The sequence below is a fragment of the Abrus precatorius genome, unplaced genomic scaffold, assembly GCF_003935025.1.
Source record: "Abrus precatorius isolate BTA unplaced genomic scaffold, Abrus_2018 Scaffold3, whole genome shotgun sequence".
In the NCBI taxonomy this organism is placed as follows: Eukaryota; Viridiplantae; Streptophyta; class Magnoliopsida; order Fabales; family Fabaceae; genus Abrus; species Abrus precatorius.
This window is the reverse complement of record NW_020874373.1, coordinates 20,326,005-20,349,135: the sequence shown is the minus strand read 5'-3', so window position 1 is coordinate 20,349,135 and position 23,131 is coordinate 20,326,005. Positions and strand designations below refer to the sequence as shown.

The window sequence follows — 23,131 nt, the reverse complement described above, 5'->3', positions numbered from 1 at the left end:
TTATGGTTTCTTTCTCTTTTATCACATAACTGTGTGTTCATTGTTCTGTTTTCTGCAAGTTCATTTTACTTTTAATTGTTCGAGTTTGCTGTTATTACATGTTACTACTCTCTTTCCAATTTCGAAAAAGCTTAAATGGTTATAATTCTATGAAGTGGTATTTGAAACCTAAATTCCCTGTGGAGACGACATTTGGATCTTAAATTTACTCATTACTTGCTGCAATCCTAGTGCACTTGCTAGTGTAGATTGCGAACAACACCACTCCCTCTTCCCCAAGGTATTTCTACCGTCCTCATCTTCCACACCCCTAGTGTATCGCTGAACCATTCACAGTACATTACAACGGCGCTACACGCCCCATTCACATACATTTCATTCACGCACGCAATATTCATGCTTGTACACGACACACAGCCTATATTCAATTCACAGTACACGGCACATAGCCCACATTTTATCCACAGTATACGGCACATAGCCTTCATTCATTCACAATAACATTAATTTACCAATCACTAGCTTTCTATCACACACAATCACCCCCACGAGGCCTAACTATTTCAACATACATCACATGGCACACCAATTTCAATCAAACACACACTTCCTACTCTCTATCTCAACCACATTGCATTAATTAACAAAACACACAAGAATTACAACACATTTGAGATAGATAAAGTCTCCACTTCCCGCGGATTGACGTCCCTCATGCTAAATCCACCAAGAAGTGCTCCCCCTCACAGATTTCGTCCTAAACACATGGAGAAATTCCATGAGAACCCAGGGAAACCACGAAAACAGAGAAAGGGGATGAAAAATCGAAACGCTAACCATGAAAACTCACCTCCAAGCGTTCCCCACACAAATTCAACCTTCAATCAAGCTCCCGAATGGCTGTGGAGGCAATTAATCGGTAGAATAGGGCTTTGGGTCGAGAGGATTGAAAAGATTTAGGTGGGAATTTGAGAAATGAATCTCAAATCCCTAAACCCCCTTTTAAAACCCCTCAGATCACGATACTCTCGCTACAGCAAGAATTTCTCGCTGCAGCGACGCCCTTTGTCGCCACAGCGAAAATCTCAGACGAAATTGCATCCTGGTTTCTGCAAAATCTTGCTACAGCGAGACTGCTCCCAGAAATGCATCCCAAACTGTCGCTCTCTCGCTACAGCGAGAAGGCGACAGTTCTGATCCTTCCTACCAGGGCCCTCTTGCTGCAGCGAGAACAGCCAAGTAACACGCCCTGCACTTAGGCACTTAGCCCATTTCAACAGATATATATATATATATATATATATATATACATATTCACAACATATATCTAAAAATACACACATGAATATATATTTAGATTTATATAAATAACAATAATTAATATTATAAAATTCAGAGCATTACAAGGTTGGTTTTGGAATTTGCTACAATGACATTGCACCATCGTTGTAAGACATGTAAACGTGGTGGCTATCATGATAGAAGAAGGTGATGTGTGCAGTGGCGGTGAGAAGAAGTCGCCATTGCCACATCGATAAAACCTGTGATCAAAAGATCAACCTCAACTTGTGGCCGAGTGTGTGTATATACATAGAAAGAGAGAGAGGATTGGTTGTTAAATTTTGAAAAACTGATTAGCAACCAAAATTTGTTTTTTATTTTTCCTTTAATTAACTTATTTCTAGTTATGAAAAGAATTATTTATTAAAGACTCTTTTATAAAGCATTTTGGTTTAATATGTAATTTTGAGTTTAAGTTTTACATAATTCCACTATATTAAATTTTTTATAAAAATAGAGTTTTATTATTCATAACAATTTTATTTAACTTAAATAAAATTATCTTTTATAAAAAAATACATGTAATTTATAAAAAAATTAAATAAATTCAAAAAATAAAAAGCTTTTATTTCAAGCCCAAATTATAACGTATATTCGTAACTTGTTTCCCGATACTCAACCAAGACTAGCGTACTAGAGGATAAACATTGGAATGCATTAATTGCTAAGATATATAATGTAACTTCCGAATATTTTATTTTTTATATTTTTTTATTCTTATAAATCTTTCTAGTAATTAAATAAAAAACTTTAAATATATTTTATATATTTAAGATAATAAAGATATGTAACATTTATTTTATAAAATAAAGAAAGAACCTTAAAAAAAAAACTAACACTAGAAATTTATACTGCTTTCAGCCCACAAACCCAAAGTTACATGCAATACCTATTGTAACACCCTAATATTTATTTAAATGATTTCTTCTATATAAATATAGAAGTATCATCAATTATTGAGTAAAATAGGTAAAAGATCAATAAGTATATAAGAAATCTTTGTGCATGTAAGTTTTGAATTACTAAAATAGGATAAGATTTTAGAACTTCAATTCATACACATTTAAAGATAAGCTGAAATGTTATATTAACAATTAGTCACTAACTATTATACATTTATTTTCTAATCATCCTTCACAATAAATTTATCAAAATTTTTAACTCCAAATTAATTACTTCCATCAATATAATTACATAGGGTAAATAACTTTGAATAAAAATTTAGTCAATAATATTATTACAGTCCTCCAAAATAAACTAAATTTTTGTAGAATAGTTTCCTTCCTACCATTCCTTGCGAGTATGACCCTAAAACAGATCAATCTTCTTTATTTGAAAAATAGTTGTAAGAGTGAGTATCCCTTGCCCACTAAAATTCTTAATTTATAAGATAATGAAATCAATACAAAAAAGTATTTTCAAAATCACATATAATAAATTAGGAACATTCCATTTTCTAACAAATTGGTTTGTCACTTATATCTAAAGCACAGGGATTCCTACTTCTTCTAGTTCACACATATAACCTAACTTCTTTTGTTATTTAAAGATAGTTAATTCCATCCATATCAATTTCATTCAAAACTTCTCAATTAAACATACAATAATAAAACAAGAAGGTACATCACTTTACACTTTGCCAAATATCATTATCCATTCCATAACTTTGTGCCACTTTATCCATATCAAATCCAAATATTCTATCAATTCAACAATACTCCTGGTACTCTCGGAACTCTAAATCGCTGCCAACGTATTATCCCTAGTTACGAAGGACTTACACAGCATAGATAATCGATGGTAAGCTAAACCACACACAGATACAACGTGGATATTCATAGCCCATACCATATCTTAATCGTGGCATATCATCTTATATTGTTCTAATATATATGTTGCAACCACATTAATTGATGTATTACAACCTATGTGTTATAATCTCACCTGTCGATAACACATATACCATAATCTCATCAATTGGTGTATTTGTAAAACACGTACTAGTATTCCTATTTCTTTCCTCCACACATATCATCATTTTTTATATTACACAATTTCCTAAGAGTCATGCTCATACATCCCTATTCACCATCATATTCTCTATCTCCTTTCTTATCATTTGATTAATCAAAACATATTCAGTAATTTGCATATCTCAACTAATTCTAATTCACATATTAATACATCAAATCTTCCCAGTACCAACTAAACTTCATCAAATTCATACAACCATCATATTCTATTATTTCAGTACATAACCTCAAATAATAACACATTATCATACAATTTAGCACAATCATCATGTTCTATCGTGTCAACAAATATTTATAAAATATTAACACACAACATGCTGGGGTCGGACTCAGCTCAAATAGTGCAATTTCCATAATAATTTACCAGAGGTCATATTTTTGCAGTCTCAATAGAGTCTTCTGACCTAAAGTTCAATATTCTCTACCTTTTATTACTCAACTCATGTACATCTCAAATAACTTAGCCATAAAACTTCTTAATGATGTTCTAGCCCATGACATTTTGCTAAAAATTAAATTCTATTAATTTCAAATAAACCCAAAACCTTCCTTTATACTAAAAATCTACTTTTACAATATAGTTTCATAAAAATTTATAGATTATTCCTAAAATAGGTTACTCGAATTCTCATGGGTCACTACATATAGAAATAAAACTAAGGCTCGAGAATACTCCCTTTACATGGAAATGGGCCTGAGAACTAAGTTTTTCGTTGGCTCTAGGGAGAAACTCCACGTCTCAACCGGTAACACTTTGATAACCACGTCGCAATGGTATCAAACAAACTAGATTTTCTTAAAAAATTTGCAATACAAGGAGTAAACCTAGGTAATCTCACAAGGACATAAGATACATTCTGTTTCTGGTTCCATCATGTGATTTCAGATTAGCTTAAAGAAGGATTATTTTGAATTAAATTGTAAACAATAGAAAAGAAAAGAACAAGGAATAATTATAACGAAACGAAATATGAAATTCAACCAAATCAAGATCTCAATCACTACAACGCAATTCTCATTGTTACACGAATATAATTCCAACGAATTTCCAATCAACACTAATTCAATACGACATTAATAACCCAAAATCTAAATCTAGATTATGAATTTCATCAAAACAAGAACTGCAATCGCAAATCCAATGCTTTAACAAAATTTAGAACAATTGATTTATTGAATTAGGTGAATTCATTTATTTCAAATTTGAAATTCTCATTCTCTGTTTAGAATGCAAACAAAAAATCAATATCATGAAAAACGTAATTATCCTAATCAGAAAAGAGGAGGAAAAGTGCGAATTCGATAGAACCTAACCCGAAACTCAAACGCAATGTTGTTCTTGAAACCTTGAACCGATTGATGGATTAGCCTTGCTTCATGATCATGTTTGCTTCGGCCAAAACCAGAAAATATGAAAAGATGGAAGGTAGAGAGACGAAAATAAAGGAAAGAATTTAAAATAAAGACTTGTAATTCTAAAAAAAATTACGGGAAAAGAAAAACAAGGATTCGTACATAGAGTCATAACCTCTATTTAAAGATAAAATAATTAGGCTTAATTAAGGCCCAACTCCCTAATGAGTTTCCTAAACACATAACTAAGTAAAAGACATAATAATTGGGCTTAATTAAGACCCAACTCTCTAACTAAGTAAAATCAACAATACAATCAAATTCTGAAAATTTTAGTGTAGGGCTGCAACATTGTGACGCAATTTTGGACTTGAAGATGCTCGAACTAGTCTTTTCTCCCAACAGAGAAGTTGTAGATCTCTGTGTTATATTTCCAGGGACACCAATTTTGTCCAATTCCGAGTAGTGTAGCTCCAGATATGGTCTTTGCAAGAAACTGTGTCAAAATAAGAAATTATGGTGAGAATTAAGAAAGATTTATATTTAAATTCTAAATTACTTACTAACACAAATCTAAACTAACACATCAAAATAATGCACTAATGAAGCACAATTAAACCAAAAACATGGAGAGAAAGATGTACTAAAATATGACTATCACACTTCCCAAGAACTAGAGTTCTTTTTGACATCACAGAATAGATTACGATTAAAAGGGGAAAGAGCAGAGAAATAGGAACTAGATTCGAAGGCTAGACTCCAAAAATTTACTTGGATCTGAGTGGGACGAACGTTTGAGCTTAGATCTAGCAGAGATTCAAAGGTATTGGAAGCTTTCCCTGGGATGGGGAAGGGAGAGAACAGAGCGATCAGAGAAGGAGAGGTAGTTTTGGTGAAAAATGAAATTTCTAAACGCATACGATCTTAAATACCCTTTAAACCTGCGCGATCTCGCTTGAGCGAGAGGGCTCTCGCTTGAGCAAGTACATCCATGCTTGAGCGAGCTCTTCCCCGCTTAAGTGAGATAACCAAACAGTGGTTTTTCTGATATCCTCGCCTGAGCAAGAGGTATTCTCACCTTAGCGAGGAAGGTCCAAAGAGCACCCTGTTTTCCTACGACACCTCACAATTAGGTTAATTCAACAAGCGAGAATCAACCTTAAAATCCCGTACGAATTTAAGAAATTCAATGGACTCTAATCCCTTTTTCCAAGATTAAGCAACCTTAGAAATAAACCCAGAATTAAGCAATTCAAGTTTAGAATCTCATTAAAATGAATTAGGGTTAATTACGCAATGTCCCTCTCATTCAACTATTAATTCAATTAAAAAATTGGGAAAAAGAAATCCATGAAGGAAAGGGAATTGTATTAACATTCATAACCCAGGAATTCTTGAATCCAATTGAACTCACTAAGAATTGTAAAAGGTTTAGCCCTCCATAAGGATGGGTCTCACAAATACCAGATGAAAGTAAAGAGAATTCAATGACATGAATGTAAAAATCAAAGGAAAGTAAAGAGAAAAGTAAATCAAACCCTAGGTTGGGTTCTTGGCTGCCACCCAAGGCTGACCTAAGCTCTACAAATGTTCCTCAAAATGGCAAAATCTAAAAGTGTAAAAATCTCCTTACCCTAATTTTCAAAAATCTATTTATGGTGAAGTAGGTGTCGTCCATAGTAGCTACTATCATAAGTGATAGTAGCTACCGGCAACCTTCAGATCTGTCATTCCCTCTCTGTAGTTGTCAGTTTGGCAAATGATAGTGGTTATGCACAGTGCGCATAGCTACTATGGTGAGTCAAAGTAACTACGCGCAGGTCTGCGTGAGTTTGGCTCTTGCTGTAGTTGTCATTATCACTTCTAATAGTAGCTACGCGTAGGTCTAGTGCAATCTGGGTTCTCTGTAGTGTTCACTATTACTTCTGAAAGTGGTCACTTTGATTTGCCCTCTGGATCTAGCTTGTTGTAGTGTCTACTATCACTTCTGAAAGTGGTCACTTTTACCTCAGATTTTTTCAAAGGCTAAAAAATCCATAGAATAAGTCTAGAAATTCCTGCACAATTATTCAAATGATCAAATTGCAAATTATATCTATGTAAATCAATGTAAATAAACCAAAAATTAATAAAACCTATGATATTTGACATAAATGAAAATTTCACCTTATTTACACTTTCTAAGTTTGTTTTTTTATATTAAAGAATATTGAAAAGGCTAATAAAAATTTATTAAAATATGGATTCATCAGTGTTACACCTATCTCTTAGAATAGAAAATTTCACTATTGTTCAACATGCAACCGTGCACATATGTTTTTCTCTCTGGCATCTAAAGGCTCAAACTTAAGTACATTTATCCTCTTAGCAAAGGTAGTGATCAGAGGTCTAATTAGGAAGAAAGTGTGTGGCCCGTGGTGTACCCGCTCCCATTGTCGGTATCACCATCACTCCCTCTTCCCCAAGGTATTTCTACTGTTCTCATCTTCCACACCCCCAGTGTATCACTGAACCATTCACAGCACGTTACACCAGCGTTAATCACGCCCCATTCACACACATTGCAATATTCATTCTCAGTATACGGCATAAACCCCACAATCATGCATAATACACGACACTAGGCCCTCATTCATTTTACAGTACATGGCACAAAACCTATATTCGTTCATATTACACGGCCCTTAGGCCCACATATGTTCATAATAATTGTTCTCTGCCTACATGTATTTATAACATAATTCATTTCAACAATACACACAATATTTTCAACATAGTTCACATTTATATTCCTTATTCATCTAGTATTGGCATACTCACATAACAAAATCACGCATCACGGGTTTCCACATGCTATCACACCTCACAACACGCAGCAATTTTCATCAAATACATATTTCCTACCCTTTATCTCAACTACATTGCAATATTCATCACAATACACGACAATCAAACCCAAAGAGATACGGTAGAGTCCTCCTCTCCCTTACCTTAGATTGAAGACCCACACTCGAATTCAACTATGGAAGTGCTCCCCACATGGATTTTAGCCAAATACATGGAAGAATTCCATGAGAACCCAAGGAACTCATGGAAATAGAGAAAGGGGATAAAAAACGAAAACCCTAACCATTAAAACTCACCTCCAAGCGTTCCCCACACGGATTCAACCTTCAATCCTGCTCCCGAACGGCTCTAGAGGCAATTTAATCGATAGAATAGGGTTTTAGGTCGAGAGAATCGAAGAGATTTGGAAGGAAAATAGGGAAATGAAATCTCAATCCCTAAACCCCTCTGGTCACGACATTGTCGCTATAGCGACACACTCTCGCTGCAACGATGCTTCTTGTCTGTACAGCAAAAATCTCAGACGAAATTGCACCCTGGTTTCTGCAGAATCTCGCTACAGCAAAACTGCATCCAGAAATGCAGCCCAAACTGTGGCTTTGTCGCTACAGCGAGAGACCTCTTGCTACAGTGACAAGACGACAGTTTCATCCTTCTCTCCCAGTGCCCTCTCGCTGCAGCAAGAATCCTGTCGCTATAGTGAGAAAGGCACAGTTTCATGCCTCATGCCCAAGGGCCTCTCGCTACAGCGAGAATCCTCTCGCTACAGTGAGAATGTCTTGTAGTAGCATCCATACTTAGCCTATTTTCAGCCCAATCAATCCAATCCAGTTATATATATATATAGACACACACATATCCATATACATATATCAATAATAATTAATATTACAAAATTTGGAGCGTTACAACTCTCCCCTCCTTTAGGGAATTTCGTCTCCAAAATTCAATTCAACATGCACAGATTACACAAACAATTCCAAGTACAACTCTCTCATCCTACTCTCCGTTTCACATGTGGCATCTCCTTCATCACTCGAGCTCCATATTACCTTCACCAATGAGATCTCCTTTCCCTTCAGCTGTTTAACACGGTGATCCGCTATCCTTACAGGATGCACGTCATATGACAAGTCTTCTCTCACTTGGACCGAGTCAAGATCAATCACATGCGAAGGATCCGGCACATATTGCCTGAGTTATGACACATGGAACACTAGATGTAGATTCAAGAGATTCGGAGGCAACGCTATTCAGTATGCAGCAGGACCAATTCTACTCAGCACTTTGAATGGCCCAATGAACTTAAGAGATAGCTTCTGAGATTTTAGAGCTCTCCCAACTCCGGTCACAAGTGAGACCTTCAAAAACACATAGTCACCCACCTGAAACTCCAAAGGCTTCCTCCTATTATCATAATAACTCTTCTATCGATCTTGGGCAGCCTTCATCTTCTCTCTGATCATTTTGATCTGTTCGTTTTGCTTTTGAATCATATCCGGCGCACACAAAACCGTTTCCCCAGTTTCATACCAACACAACGATGTTCTACACCTCTGCCTATACAAAGCCTCAAATGGCGCCATCCCAATACTAGCATGGTAACTGTTATTATAAGTAAACTCTACCAATGGCAGGCATTCCTCCCAAGTCCCCTGCTGATCGAGCACACAAGCCCTCAGTAAGTCCTCCAGTAGGACTGAATACTTAGATCGGTCTGGCCGTCAGTCTGTGGGTGGGATCTCAGGGATCTCCAACAGCTGTAACAAGCCAGGTGGGCGCTAGTGTTCTACCTTCGCCTTCTGGCAAGTTAGGCATCTAGCCACATATTCAGTCACATCCCTCTCATTAATCTTTGACCCGCGTGTCGACCAATTAATAAACCCCTTAATCGAAATTAAAATTTACCATTGCAATTGATCTTACTATGTAAAACATAATATTGTTCCTCTCGTGAAGTTTAGATGAAATGCGCGTAGCATTGTGTTGCAAAGATAAGAATGGAATAATATTCAGCAAAAACATGGTCAAGAGTTTAAGTCAGGAAATGAGTGTGAGGCTTGTAGTGCTCTTACTCTCAGTTGTTATGCGTAATTCAAGAAAGCTCCACCACCCTCATTTTCGTAGGATTTTTCAAATTGCCCCCATCTTCCACACTTCTAGTGTACCTCTGAACTATCTACACTCGTCCTAACAATTTACCTTTCTCATTTTATTTCTCCTTTCATACTTCCCATTTTATTTCTATGTTTTTCATTCTGGCTCTATTCCTTTCATTAGTCATCATAACCTGAACTCATTATTTTCTATTAACATATTATTCATCCTTTCATCTCTCTATTTTGTTCTAGTTCATTATTATATCATACATCAATCCATCATTGTCAAAGGTTGGTCACTTCCGGACTCAGTCCACAACACACATACATATATGCTCAAAATAAAGGTCATACACATTCTCCATCACAAAAAAAACATGTTTTCATCCAAGATATATATACATAATCACGCTCACAACATTTTCATGAGCACAAACATACCATGTTCTTAGTAATGAGGTAGAGCTCTCCTTACCTCAAAAGACAAGTTCAATGAAGGAGAGAGTGAAAATGGGTGGTCCAAAGGATAAAATCATGCTACACATTATAAAGTGGAATACTCTTTGAGAAGAGATGAAATAGAAAACATAGAAATGAAAACAAGAAGTCAAGCTCTAAGATACTCACAAAGGATATGTATATGAGGATTAAAATTACTACCCACGTTGGTATGAGACTAAATATAGGTATTTTTAAAAAATGCAGGTATAAAAATGGGTATTATAATACCCTATCCATACTTTACCCATTATTAATCCACTCTTATCGCCACAACACTACGTGCATTTCATCTAAACTTCACTAGAGGAACAATATTACATTTAAATGGCTAGATATAGGTACGTGGGTTCTATTCTAATGATTAACATCATTAGAACCTGCATTTTAGTGAAGATTGTGAGTTTTACGATGTTCTAGAACATACATGTTCATTGCTCTGGGATTGAAAATGACCCTTTCTTAAGGAAGCCATTTAAATTCATTTGTACAATATAACAAAAATGAAAATGAACGAAAATGGAACCGTTTGATAAAAGCAAAACAAGTATAAAAAAAATGGAAAAATGATGTAATGAAAGTAGATCAAAGAAGGAACATAAGAAGTTATTGTAGAAACGCCTTATTATAAAACTAAAATTAGTTAATAGTCTATGCAATATACACGTTTTTTATTCTAAAATAAATATACAATAAAAGTATATGAATCATTATTTAAAATTTAAAGTCATACTCAAGGGTTAAATTTAATTTTAGAGGTAATTGTAACCTGGCAAAGATGGGACAAGGACTTTGAAAAATAAAACCGTAGTTAAATGCGATGAGATTGAGCCAGTCAACTTGCTGACCTGGCCCATTATGGATAGTGAATATTAGCGAATTGGATCAAGAGAGTTTGAGCAAAAATAATTTGAATTTAATTAGACATAAAATTGTAATGAATTAAGCTAATTTTTAAAGTGGAGTATTTAAATCTAAAGGTTTCAAAGATGATAAAAGAAGTGTAAAAATGTTAAGTTTGACATGTTAGAAGCCGTTTATTAGTATTTATGAAAAAATCATGTAAAAGAAACGATAAGGTTTAGCTGTGTCCATAGAAAGTTACTTTAGTATTTTGGTTTTTTTTTTTTTTTATAAATATAGTCTCATTTTAAGCTACACTTTTTGTTTATTGTAATTTTTTTATTAAGATTGTTTTTTATATTTCTTTATTTATTGTTATTTCTTTATGATTGTTCTTCTTTTTCTTTTTCTATTTCTCATTCAAATTAATGCCATCCACTTATCTTCATTAATTTGTTTTCTAAAATCACATTAATAAAGAATTCATTAAAAGAATCTAAAATTCAAACACAGATTATTCTGTGTATGTTTAGCATATAGAATTGAGTATGGAATTGGACGTTAGAATTGGAATTAGGCTTAAGAATTCTAATTATCATGTTTGGATGTCCATTTGGAATTGAGATAATGATTCCATGGACCAATTCTATGAAATTCTATTATAACTAAATTTGACTCACTTCAATTCCTACTGCACCCTAGGAATTTGAATTCCTAATATCATAATTCACAAATACACTCTCGCGTATCTTCTCTCCCTCATCTTCGTAGTTCTTGTTTCTTTTCCAATGCTTTCTTTCTCTTCTTTATTCCCTCTTTCCCCTATGCATCTTTCTTCTTTTACTTATGCTCTGTATTTTCATCTATTTTTAGCTTTATTCTAACATTGATTATTAATACAACTTCGTTTATATGTTCTCTCATTTTTTCTCTATTATCTTCTTTCTCGTTTTACATTGATTATTAATAAAAGTAATTTTTTTCTATTCCTCTTCCTCTTATTCTTCCTATTTTTCTTTTATGCTTTTTATTCTTTCTTTCTTCTTTTTTTACATTTGTTTCCTATTTTTCTTTTACGTCTTCTTCTTTCTTTCTTTCTCATTTTTCACATTTGTTAGACGTTTAATATATTTACGTTATTGTATCATATTACTATTACGCGCTTACTGCAAATTGTTTATGTTAATTGTATAATAAATTGTTTAATACTTTTCTTGAATTGTTAGATGTCGTAGAAAATATTAGAAATTAATTCTACAGTGTAACAAAGACATAGTCGAAGGTTTTCGCAATTATATCATAAAACGGATGAAATTGTTATAATCAATTAAGTGTTATTAAACGAGGTTTTTTTTAGCTTTGCAATATTTTACTATTATGTAAGCGTAGAAGAATTTGTTACAATGTTTTTACTTATTTTAACTCATGGTCTCAAAATAAGAGTTCTTGAAAGCACTTATTTAATTTTGAGAATTAAATTATATTTGTGAGCATTTGTATGCTTTCATTTAATTTATAAGAAAGATAGTTCATAACAAAATATTAAATTTTAATGATTAAATATAAAAAGATAAATTTACTGTGTCATAATTTTTTAAAAAAATATTAAGTTATCATCTTTACCAATTTATTTTTTAATTATTTTGTATTTTTAATTACTACAATATTTTTGAAAAAATTATTAAATAAAATTTTAATGCAAAATTAAATTATTTTTTAAAAATTTAGATCTTACATCACACTGTAGAATTTGATTTCGAACTTAAAATTTTAATTCTACATTTTAATTCCTTGAATATGTCAAACATAAAATTGTAATTCTAAATCAATTCCAATTATGATGAAATTGGAATTAAAATTATAATTCTAAATGTCAATTTTGATTTCATGCATGAAACGAACCCTTAAATTTATTTATTTATTGAAAACAAAAACCATCATACACAAGTATGTATTTCGAGAAATATTATACATTTTTCCTTTTGTACTTTGATTCCTTATAAAGATATTAAAAAGGCAAATAATGTTATTATAATTGGCAAAGTGTTGCAGTTGAGGAAGACACTATATCATATACGTACAATATGGTATATGTATTTGATTTTGATTTTCGCGGAAAGTATTATGAATTCCTTGTTTGTAAATTAGTATAAATAAGAAAACATATCCCAACTAAAATATAATTTGACAAAGTAAGGAGGAAGTCAACCTTTAGTATAAAATCAACATAACAATGTATTTAATCAAAATAAATAAAACATAACTATAATATATCATTATAACCTCCGCATCCAATTTATTTGTTACAATAACCCTAACTATTTGGAAAACGGTCAAATGGTTGAGGTGATCAAAACACTGTTGTGATATATCGCATCAGAATAAATTGAGCATGAATGCTGAGAAACTAGTTGTTGTCATACCAAGATTGCTTCTGAAGATAAGCAATTGTGTTCTTGTCTACCTGGAACGCTTTAGTAAGAACCTCTGGAGAAATAGGTGGATTAGCTTTAAATAAAGAATTTGCAACAATGATAAGCCCTGGATTTTGGCTACTGAGAGCAGCAATGGCAACAGCGTTTCCGTATCCCACATTGAGCTGGAAATGAATGAGACCAATTGGGAACACAAAAACATCACCCTTATTAAGCACTTTGGTGAAGAGACGATTATTGTTTTGATTAGAGGCGACAAATCCAACAAAAAGAGTGCCTTCAAGGACTATAAGGATCTCAGTGCCTCGAGGGTGAATATGGGGAGGGTTTAAACCCTTAGGTGCAAAATCTATGCGAGCCAAAGATACACCAAGTGTGTTTAGTCCTGGTAGTTGATCAACAAAGACCGGAGTCACTTGTGAGCCCAGTGGGTTGTTTGCATTTCCGGGATCCACATGTTTGAAGAAATCTTCAGCCTTCACAAGTTTGGGGTCTTTGCAGAATTTTCCATTCACAAACACTGCAAATTAACAAGGAACATTTTTTAAACAATACGTTCTTGTTATTACGAGAATCTTAAAATTTATGTAGGAAGACATGTTAGGAACGTTTGTACATACCACCATCGGTTTCGTTGATTGCCACACAAAAGTCTTGTAAAGGACTGGGGTCATATCCAAAGACAAGAGAGGATGCCAAAGCCAAGGTGGCAACAAGGAAGTAGACAACCTTCATTTCTAATGATTCTTCTTAAGTAATTGTGTTTTGAATTGAATTTTGATCATGTGAAGCACTGAAGCTAGCTATTTATAAGGATTGGCTGCCAAATTACTCTTACCTTACGCAATTAATTCTTTAATTTATTTGATGAACCTTTCCTTAGCAACTGCATTTGTGCTTGATCAAAGAGTAGACTAAGGAGATGCTCCATATTTTGAATGTTTCAGTATTACCTCTTCAAGTTGCCTTTCCACACGCACTAGTTGTTCCAGTCATATTATTTTATAATGGAAAGCTATTATCAGTTAAATCCAAGGCCTGTTTGGACTCTTTCTCAAATTTTCAGAGTGGTTAAATAGTTTTCCCTTTTTCAAACTCACCTTTTTCTTCTTGCTGCGTGTTATGAATTATAGTGTAGTTTAGATACGATCGTAATGAGTAGTTGGTGGAATAGGGATTATTTTATCAAAGATAGGGTCAAAATCTCACTTGTATATGTTAGCAAGGAAAAAGCCTTAACTTGTTTCTGTATAACTTGTTTTCTTACCCTATTGTAATATTCTAATGACACAACATCGTTTAAAGGATTGGGTCAAATCGATTCGTTGACTTTGCAAACGCTTTTGTCGTTACGTCGGCCTTTATATGAATCGATATGGAAAAGGATATATATCTGCAATAACATTATCACTCGACTGGATCTAATCCTTTATTTAAAAAAAAGACAAAATAGATGGTTAAGATTGTCCCTGAATTAAGTTAATTGAAATTTTCGCCGTAGAGGATCTAAATCCATGAATCGATTGTCACTGTTGTCAGAGATTAAGATTTTTCCTTGATTAACATTTTCTCTAAAATTTTATTATTATTAGCTACTTATTCTGACAAAATTCTAATTTTATTTATCCTATATTTTTCAAATTTATCAATTCTTTTTAAGAAGTGAAACAAACAGCCCCTTAATATTCAAATTACCGTTTTCTATTTTGCCTTACAAAATCCATTTCCCATGGCGTAAGAAAACAAGTCCAGCGAATTGCAACCGGAGTCTTAAATGCGACCGTGTGAAAAATAATTCATTGATGGTCCGATTGTACCCCAAACTCTTACAAAATTTCCATATTCCACCAACTACTTTTGACGAAGATGTTTAAACTTGAAATAGTAACAGAAAGCCAAAAACAGATGGTTCGGAAAATAAGTTTAAATACTGTAAACTGTTACCGTCAGGTCTGAAAATTTGAGACAAAGTCTAAACTGCATTTTTGAATTAGTTTACGAGCTTTTCGTAATAAAATAATATTACAGTCACGACTACTCTTTGATTAAGCGGACGAGGTATTACTGAAACGTTTGCTTTTTCTTGTGAAGCATCTCCTTAGTCTACTCTTTGATCAAGCACGCATGTAGTTGTTAAGGACTCGTTCATCATCAAATGGAGTGTTAATTATGCTTAGGAGATAAACAGAAAACCAATTCAACTTTCATCCTTATAAATAGCAAGTTTTACCTGAGTTAAATTTATCAATTCTTACTCGCAATTGCATGCACACGCAGAACCATTTACAATAGTTCTACGGAAAAAATGAAACAAGTCTACTTTCTTGTTGCTGTCTTGGCTTTGGCATCCTCCCTTGCCTCTGCTTATGACCCCAGTCCTCTGCAGGATTTTTGTGTGGCAATCAATGAAACTGATGGAGGTATGTGCAAGCATTCCTCAAAAGTCTACTTACACTCATTTTAAGTTTGTTTCTTTATAATATTAAAATCACGTCCAGAATTAGTGTAATTAAAAAGCTTTGCCTCGTTGATGATTTGCAGTATTTGTGAACGGAAAATTCTGCAAAGATCCCAAGCTTGTTAAAGCTGAAGATTTCTTCATACATGTGGAACCTGGGAACACTGCCAACCCATTGGGCTCACAAGTAACTCCGGTCTTTGTGGATCAACTACCAGGATTAAATACACTCGGCATATCTTTGGCTCGCATAGATTTTGCACCCAAGGGTTTGAACCCTCCCCACACACACCCTCGTGGCACAGAGATTCTTATAGTCCTTGAAGGTACTCTTTATGTTGGATTTGTCACATCAAATCAGGACAATAATCGTCTCTTTACCAAAGTGTTGAACAAGGGCGACGTCTTTGTGTTTCCAATTGGCCTCATCCATTTTCAACTGAATGTGGGATATGGCAATGCTGTTGCGATTTCTGGTCTTAGCAGTCAAAATCCAGGAACTATAATTATTGCAAATGCTTTGTTTAAAGCTAATCCACCTATTTCTCCTGAAGTTCTTTCCAAAGCTTTTCAAGTCGACAAGAAAGTAATTGATCAGCTTCAGAAGAATTCCTGGTACGACAACAACTAATTTCGGAACATGGACTGTTGACTCACATTTGTTATTGAAATTTGAGTTCAGTTAACCTTATGTATTTGACCTTCTTCAAATAATTACTATTATCATAAATAAAATGTACGTGGGTCATACTTATATAACGTAGTTGTTTACGTGGAGTGTGTTTTGATTCAATACACACTTTTTCTGAGCTTTAACAAAAGAACTACATTTCGCCCCTCTCTTTTTTTAAGAGATTTTTTTATAAATTTTAGGCTTATATTAATTTACAAGAAATGACACGTCAGTGTGTTAGATAAAAATTACAAAGGTTCTGTATCGTAACAAGTAATAAAGACGAGACTAGAGTATCGTCTTCTTTAATGTATGTGTTGGAACTTTAAGACATTTAAAAGGCATTTTCTTTGGAATTAATAAGGGGTTCTTAATTAATTAAGCCCCTCAAGTTACGGGATACAAAGATATTAGAACCTTTGTTCATTGATACGAAGATACTATTAAGATAAACAAAATAAATTCCGCTTTTATATAACTATGCAACAAAAAACAAAGTTAGAAAATTAGAGAATTGATATAACAATGAACAATAAAGATAGAAAATGGAGGAACTTTTTAATGGAGCTTCAAACTTTGTTTCCATCGAACCATAGACTTCAATTCGAAGAACCTTATAAGGAAAACACAGAAAACAAAATCTTGGATAGAGAACAAATGAAAAAAAATGATAAAAGACTCTGAATTCAACAATTTTGCTTAACCTTCTACAGAGTTAAATGTGGGAGACTCTCTTGGTAGTCGGTATCTATTTTGGTGTAGAATTTTAGCATGTAGAGAATTTTACGTGCAGTATATGGTGCAAAAAGTCTCTCGTCATGTAAAGCTTCATGTTATTTATAGACAAATGAATATCAATCGCTTTCCTCCTTTTGTGAACACTTCTTAGTAACTACATTTTGTGTGTGCTTCTCTTCAACTATTGTCGCCCATTATCCATGACCGCTCATGATCATGCCGTATCCATAACCATTGTCGTTCAAGATTATTTCTTCGTGTCTCTGACCTTTAACTAGTGGTAACTGCTGCTTTGGTAGTCGTTTCAAACCTTGTAGTTCTTTCAACATGTTTCTCCGCTTTTTTAGCTCCATCCTGCCTCTTTGAGTTAGAGTAATTTCCCTTGTCAATTCCCTTTTTGGCAAGTTTTAAGAAAAATTCGTGAGTTCCATCCTCTCTCTTGGACGTAGAAAAATTTCTCTTGTTAATTCCTATTTCGACAAATTTCAAGAAAAATTTATGAGCTTCATCTTGTCTCGTGAACTTAAAGTAATTTTCCTGTTAGTTTCTAATCTTTTTTTTTTTGTCTTAAAACTGCTTATTTTATTTGTACAAACAAAGAATAAAATAAAATTTTTTTGTATATGACAAGCATTGTAAATAGAGTAAATAAAATACAATTTTGTCAATAAGATTATTTACAAAATTTGTTAATCATGGAATATTAATTAAATAACAGTAAATTTAAAGATCATAATAATCAAGAAACAAATTTTCAAATCTGGATCCTAAACATGCATTATATATATCAAGTATAAAAATTTATAAACTGTTTGTCAAAATATATTGGACTTAAGATAACAATTACACAACCAAAATAATTACATCACAAAAATAATTTAACTTCTAGAGCAATCCTAAAAATTATCCAAAAATTGAGGACCCAGTGCTAGTCATCTTCATGTCATCCTTCTATCTCTGCTAAATTCTCTTAATTGAGATCATCATCTGATTCGAGATATAAATCACCTAAGTCAGCCGCAACCTCAACACCCGTGACTCGCTCACCGATAACTCGGGTCAACATTTTAAGATGGTTATGATTATGGTATGTGAATAAATATGTGAAGGCTGTTAGGGTCTTAACTATATCTCTATAAATATATAAATATAACATACAGTGGATTTTGCTTATAGAAAAATCAAAAGAAACGCTATAATATAGTTCCATCTCCAATATAATAATATTCCTAGGTATGTCATCAATATGTACAGCCAACTTAAAATAACATGTCCTTTGGTACTCATTAAATACATAATTAAGTCTACAATGTATAAAACTATCTATTAATCTAATTCTTTCTTGTGGCACCATTATCATGTTTCCCTAAAAATTTTAGTAAGGATGAGCATCTATTCTATCATTTTACAAATAAGCATATTACATGAAATCATAGCATCTATTCTATCATTTTACAAATAAGCATATTACATGAAATCATAATATGACATAAAGAAACATAATCATTTCAATAACCAATTCACAAAACAACCATAATCACATATTCATACCAACAATTTGTTATGACTTATTTACTTTTCTCCTTAAATACACACTCCCAGTGCCCTATGATCACAGACAATGATGCGTCTAGCATTTCTTGAGGTCTTACTTAATTAGGCAAAGAGTCAGCTGTTAGCCCATGTACACGGATACAATGCATACAATAACGAGCCCTTACCAAAGGTATAGTCAAGAGTCTAGTCAGGAAATGAGTGTGAGGCCATGTGATGCATTCACTCTTGGAAAGAGTGTGTACAAATACATAAATTTTGTTCACCACCCTACGTTTCTCCTAGACTTTTATTGTCTCTAGACTCTATACCTCCAGTGTATCTCTGTAACTATTCACACTAGATCTATTCGATGTCCAACACTTATACTTGTATTGAGAATCTCCTCATTCTTCACTCATAAGATTATGCTTATTAAAGCACTTCCATGCTAAGTTCACATCACTCATTTCTTTAGAGCTTAGTTTCACTCATTAAATCATTCAGACAACATCATACTTTATAATAGCCTCAAAATGCTCATATACATATCTCGACATATAGTCTATGTATTCCAACTTACAAATACAACATCATGCTTCATCATACAGCTCATATAAACATATTTCATATAATTACACCATAATCATTTATCATATTTTCGTAACACTCCACATTGAGCACTTATATATATATACATATATATATATATATATATATTACATGTAAACGTATCACAGTCATTCAAGCCACACAATCTAACAAGTATATTCTCAGCTATCATTCATAAATATTATACGCCAAACACATATTTTCACAAAATTCCTATGTCATAGCGCTCCAATGAATACAAAATAAACACTTTAATAGAACGATAAAACAGAGCACTCCTTACCCCAAGGTGAGTATGTGAAGAGAGATTGACGAAGATTTAAGTTCAACCACAAAAGTTCTCTTGAGTATCAAGAGATATTCGTGAGAAATTAAAATACGAGAAACGATTAGAGAAAATGAAGTTTAATCCAGAGAAACTTACTTGAAATAATTTAGATTTAACGTCCAAGCTTGGATTTGAGGAGTAATCAAAGTTTGAGAGAGTTTTATTTGAGAGAAGGAAGTGAGAGTTCAGAGAAAGTGAGAAGAGAACATGAAGTTTGGAATGAAATGAAATTTTCAGCTGAAAATCTCTTAAATACCCTAGCCCCGTATGCTCACGTTTGAGCGGCAAAATTCTCGCTTGTGCAAGGTATAGCTCGCCTGAGCGAGAACACCAGAAAATGGCCTCGCCAAGCATTTTTGGATATACTCGCTTGAGCGAGGTCGAGCTCGCCTAAGTGAGATAACGTCCAGAGAGTTGGACATATTTCTTGTGAGTCCTCGCCTAGGCTACTTATCTCGCCTAGGTGAGATCATTGTTCGTCTGACGAGATCACCTCTCGCTTGTGCGAGGTCATAGTTGGGATAAATTTATCCTATCTGACTTGAGTGAGAATCATCTCGCTTGAGCGAGTTTGCACTGAAATCACATGGTTTTAGGCGCTCAATCTCATTTAAGCAAGATCTGTCTCGCCTGAGCGAGATCCCTACACCAAACTTTCCACCAAAACATCCTTAACTCATTCCAATATACTCTAACACTATATAATACCAAACAATAATTAATTTATCAAATAATTGGAAGAAGAGGGTGTTACAAAAGGAACCTTCTTTTTGACAAAATTAAAGGCTCTTTTCATGACCCTTCAATACTTCTCAAAATGTAGCCTTCTTTTCGACAAAGAATGAGATTCTTCGTCGCGACCCTTCAAAACTCCTTGAAACGTGTCAAAGTGTAGTATCTTTGACAAGTTTTTTAAACTTAGATTTTTCACAGGTCTTTGGCTCATTAGGATGTGAGAACCTAGGGTTCTCTTTTCTTTTAGTCAAACAGTGTGTCCATGCCACTGATCTTCGAGTTGAGTTTCTCCTTAAAAAGGCATAGTCTATTTCCAACTACGAAAATCTGATAAGAGCTTTGGTAACTTAGAAAAAAAAAATTTCCCCAAACAATAGGATAGTAGTAATGTATTCTTTCTCTAACATCAATATGGTACTGGATTATTCACAAGTTTCATTAAAAGCTTGATAAATGCTTAATTAACCTTTTACGTAATTACCCATTGACAAAAGATTGTGTAGGTGGAAAGTTAGTTAGCATGATATCACTCAAAAAGATTTTCAAAATTATTATAAGTTTGCATGGGCTTATTTACCAAAATAATAATAAAAGTTTATTTATTAAGATACTATTACACTAAAATTATATTTTGTTTGAAGTTGTTTTTGTCATATAATTTTATGTTTTGTATGTAGTAAAGGCGATACTTGTAACGTCCTGGATTTTATAATAATATTTTGATTATTAATATAAAAATGTGAATTGCTATATGTTTGTGTGTTGAGTTATATGATGATGATGTGTATTGAATGATGGTGTGAATACTTGTGTGTGAATGTATGGGGATAAACATATGAGTATAAATGTGAATATTGATTTTAGGTTAAGATGGGGATGTGTTTGACTTGTGTTTGGTTTGGATTGATTGAGGAAGATAGGTTAAGAGTATGCTGCAGAGCATTCTCGTTGTAGCAAGAAGGCCTTGGGCGTGGAGCATGATTCTGTTGCACTCTCACTATAGCGAAAAGCCTTTTGCTGCAGCAAGAGGACAACATAGGAGGGTGCATTTCTAGATGCAGTCTCGCTGTAGATCGAGGGTCTCGCTATAGCGAGATTCTGCAGAAACTAGAGAACAATTTCCTCTGATATTTTGCTATAGCGAGAGGGGATATCGTTGCAACGAGAGTGTCACGACTCCTGGGATCTTTCCTCTCCACCTTTCTTTCGATTCTGTCAATTCTTAGCCCTGTTTCACCGATTAAACTGCCTCTAAAGCCGTTTGTGAATAAGACTGAAGGTTGAGGTTGTGTTTGGGATGTTTGAAGGTAAGTTTTATGAACTAAGGTTTTGGTCTTTCATCCTTTTTTTTGTTTTCTTGGTTTATCATGGAGTTTTCCATGTGTTTAGGATGAAAATCAATGTGGAGAACATTTCCATTGTTGATATCGCATTTGGGTCTTCATTCTGAGGTAAAAGAGGACTCTACCTTATCTCATTGTATTTAAGAATTGCTTATTTGGTTGTGTATTGTTATGTGGTTAGGATAAAATGTAGGAAGATATGTATTTTGATGAGAATGGTTTGGTTGTGATCAAATTTTGATGGAAATGTGGTGCGCCACATAATGTGGTTGATATTTGAGAAATGTGTGTGATGGATAGTGGATGTTGTGTGTGATGAAATGAATGATTGTAGGAAGATTATGATAAAAACTGTGTGATTAAATATTGTGTGGTGGAATATGGGTGTATGTACCTTTGATTAAAAATGAATGATATGAGATAAATGAAATGTGTGTGTGGAAGACATGATGAATTGTGAATGTGATTGTGTTGGAATATGTTGGAAGAACAGTAAATGGTTCAGCGATACACAGGAGTGTGGAAGATGGGGGCAGTAGAAATACCTTGGGGAAGAGAGAGTGGTGGTAACACCAACAGTGAGCGTGAGTGCACCACACGCCACACACTCTCCTCTTGACTCGGCCTCTGACTAACACCTTTGGTTGGGGATCCATGAATGAATTGAACTTACACCGGAATAAGAGGGATCCAGAGACTATGTATACAGTTGAGAATAGTTTAAAGGAATTGATTAGGACTACCTATAGCAACAAAATACATTTATTTTTGGTGGCCTATCACTTAAAAACTCCAAAGTTAAGCATGCTTAACTTGGGGCAATTATGGGTGGGTCTGCGAAGTTTCTGGAAAGTGTGTGAGTAAGGATAAAACACACTTAAAAATCTTGTATTGGTTTGGGGAGACAAGGAGCGGCTGAAGGATCCAAAGACTAACAAAATGCATCAACTAGTATTGGTTGTGACTGGTTAATTTAACAAAAGATACACTAGAATGCGATTCTGCATCATCTTTTAAACCAACTCAAATTACTCTAACAAACATTTTAAAGAGCAATTAAAATATAACTGCTTTTCAAAAATGACTTTAGAAGGGGTTAGTAACCGTCACAACAAAAAAATCATCATTTTGTGACTGTTTTTTAGTAATTGAATATTTTTGTCCAATATAGTGACTAATTTTTTATACTGAATATATTATTTATTTATTAAATTATATTTTTTTATAGGGTCCAAAGTAGAGACCAATTTATGATTGATTGA

The 23,131-nt window shown here is 33.7% G+C and overlaps 3 protein-coding genes across 6 annotated transcripts; 1 reads left to right on the top strand and 2 right to left on the bottom strand.

The window, feature by feature from the left end:
* Window positions 1-8,539: 8,539 nt before the first annotated feature.
* LOC113862313 lies at window positions 8,540-9,160 on the bottom strand. Its single transcript, XM_027495404.1, has 3 exons — window positions 9,089-9,160; window positions 8,880-8,935; window positions 8,540-8,768 (listed from the first exon to the last, which is right to left on the bottom strand). Exons 1-3 carry the CDS (start codon window positions 9,158-9,160, stop codon window positions 8,540-8,542), a joined length of 357 nt encoding a protein of 118 aa, XP_027351205.1.
* Window positions 9,161-13,421: 4,261 nt separating this feature from the next.
* LOC113860805 (germin-like protein subfamily 1 member 7) lies at window positions 13,422-14,204 on the bottom strand. The gene is made up of 2 exons (XM_027493319.1): window positions 14,070-14,204; window positions 13,422-13,969 (listed from the first exon to the last, which is right to left on the bottom strand). The coding sequence occupies exons 1-2, from the start codon at window positions 14,182-14,184 to the stop codon at window positions 13,422-13,424; spliced, it is 663 nt and encodes a 220-aa protein (XP_027349120.1). The 5' UTR covers window positions 14,185-14,204.
* Window positions 14,205-15,719: 1,515 nt separating this feature from the next.
* Window positions 15,720-16,547, top strand: LOC113860807 (germin-like protein subfamily 1 member 7). Of its 4 annotated transcripts, XM_027493323.1 has the most exons (3): window positions 15,720-15,869; window positions 15,991-16,214; window positions 16,329-16,547. In XM_027493323.1, exons 1-3 carry the CDS (start codon window positions 15,755-15,757, stop codon window positions 16,536-16,538), a joined length of 549 nt encoding a protein of 182 aa, XP_027349124.1. In that variant the 5' UTR covers window positions 15,720-15,754; the 3' UTR covers window positions 16,539-16,547. The 4 variants fall into 4 exon arrangements, with proteins under 4 accessions (XP_027349124.1, XP_027349121.1, XP_027349122.1 ...); XM_027493320.1 differs by having other exon boundaries at window positions 15,991-16,547; XM_027493321.1 differs by having other exon boundaries at window positions 15,720-15,875; window positions 15,991-16,547.
* Window positions 16,548-23,131: the final 6,584 nt, after the last annotated feature.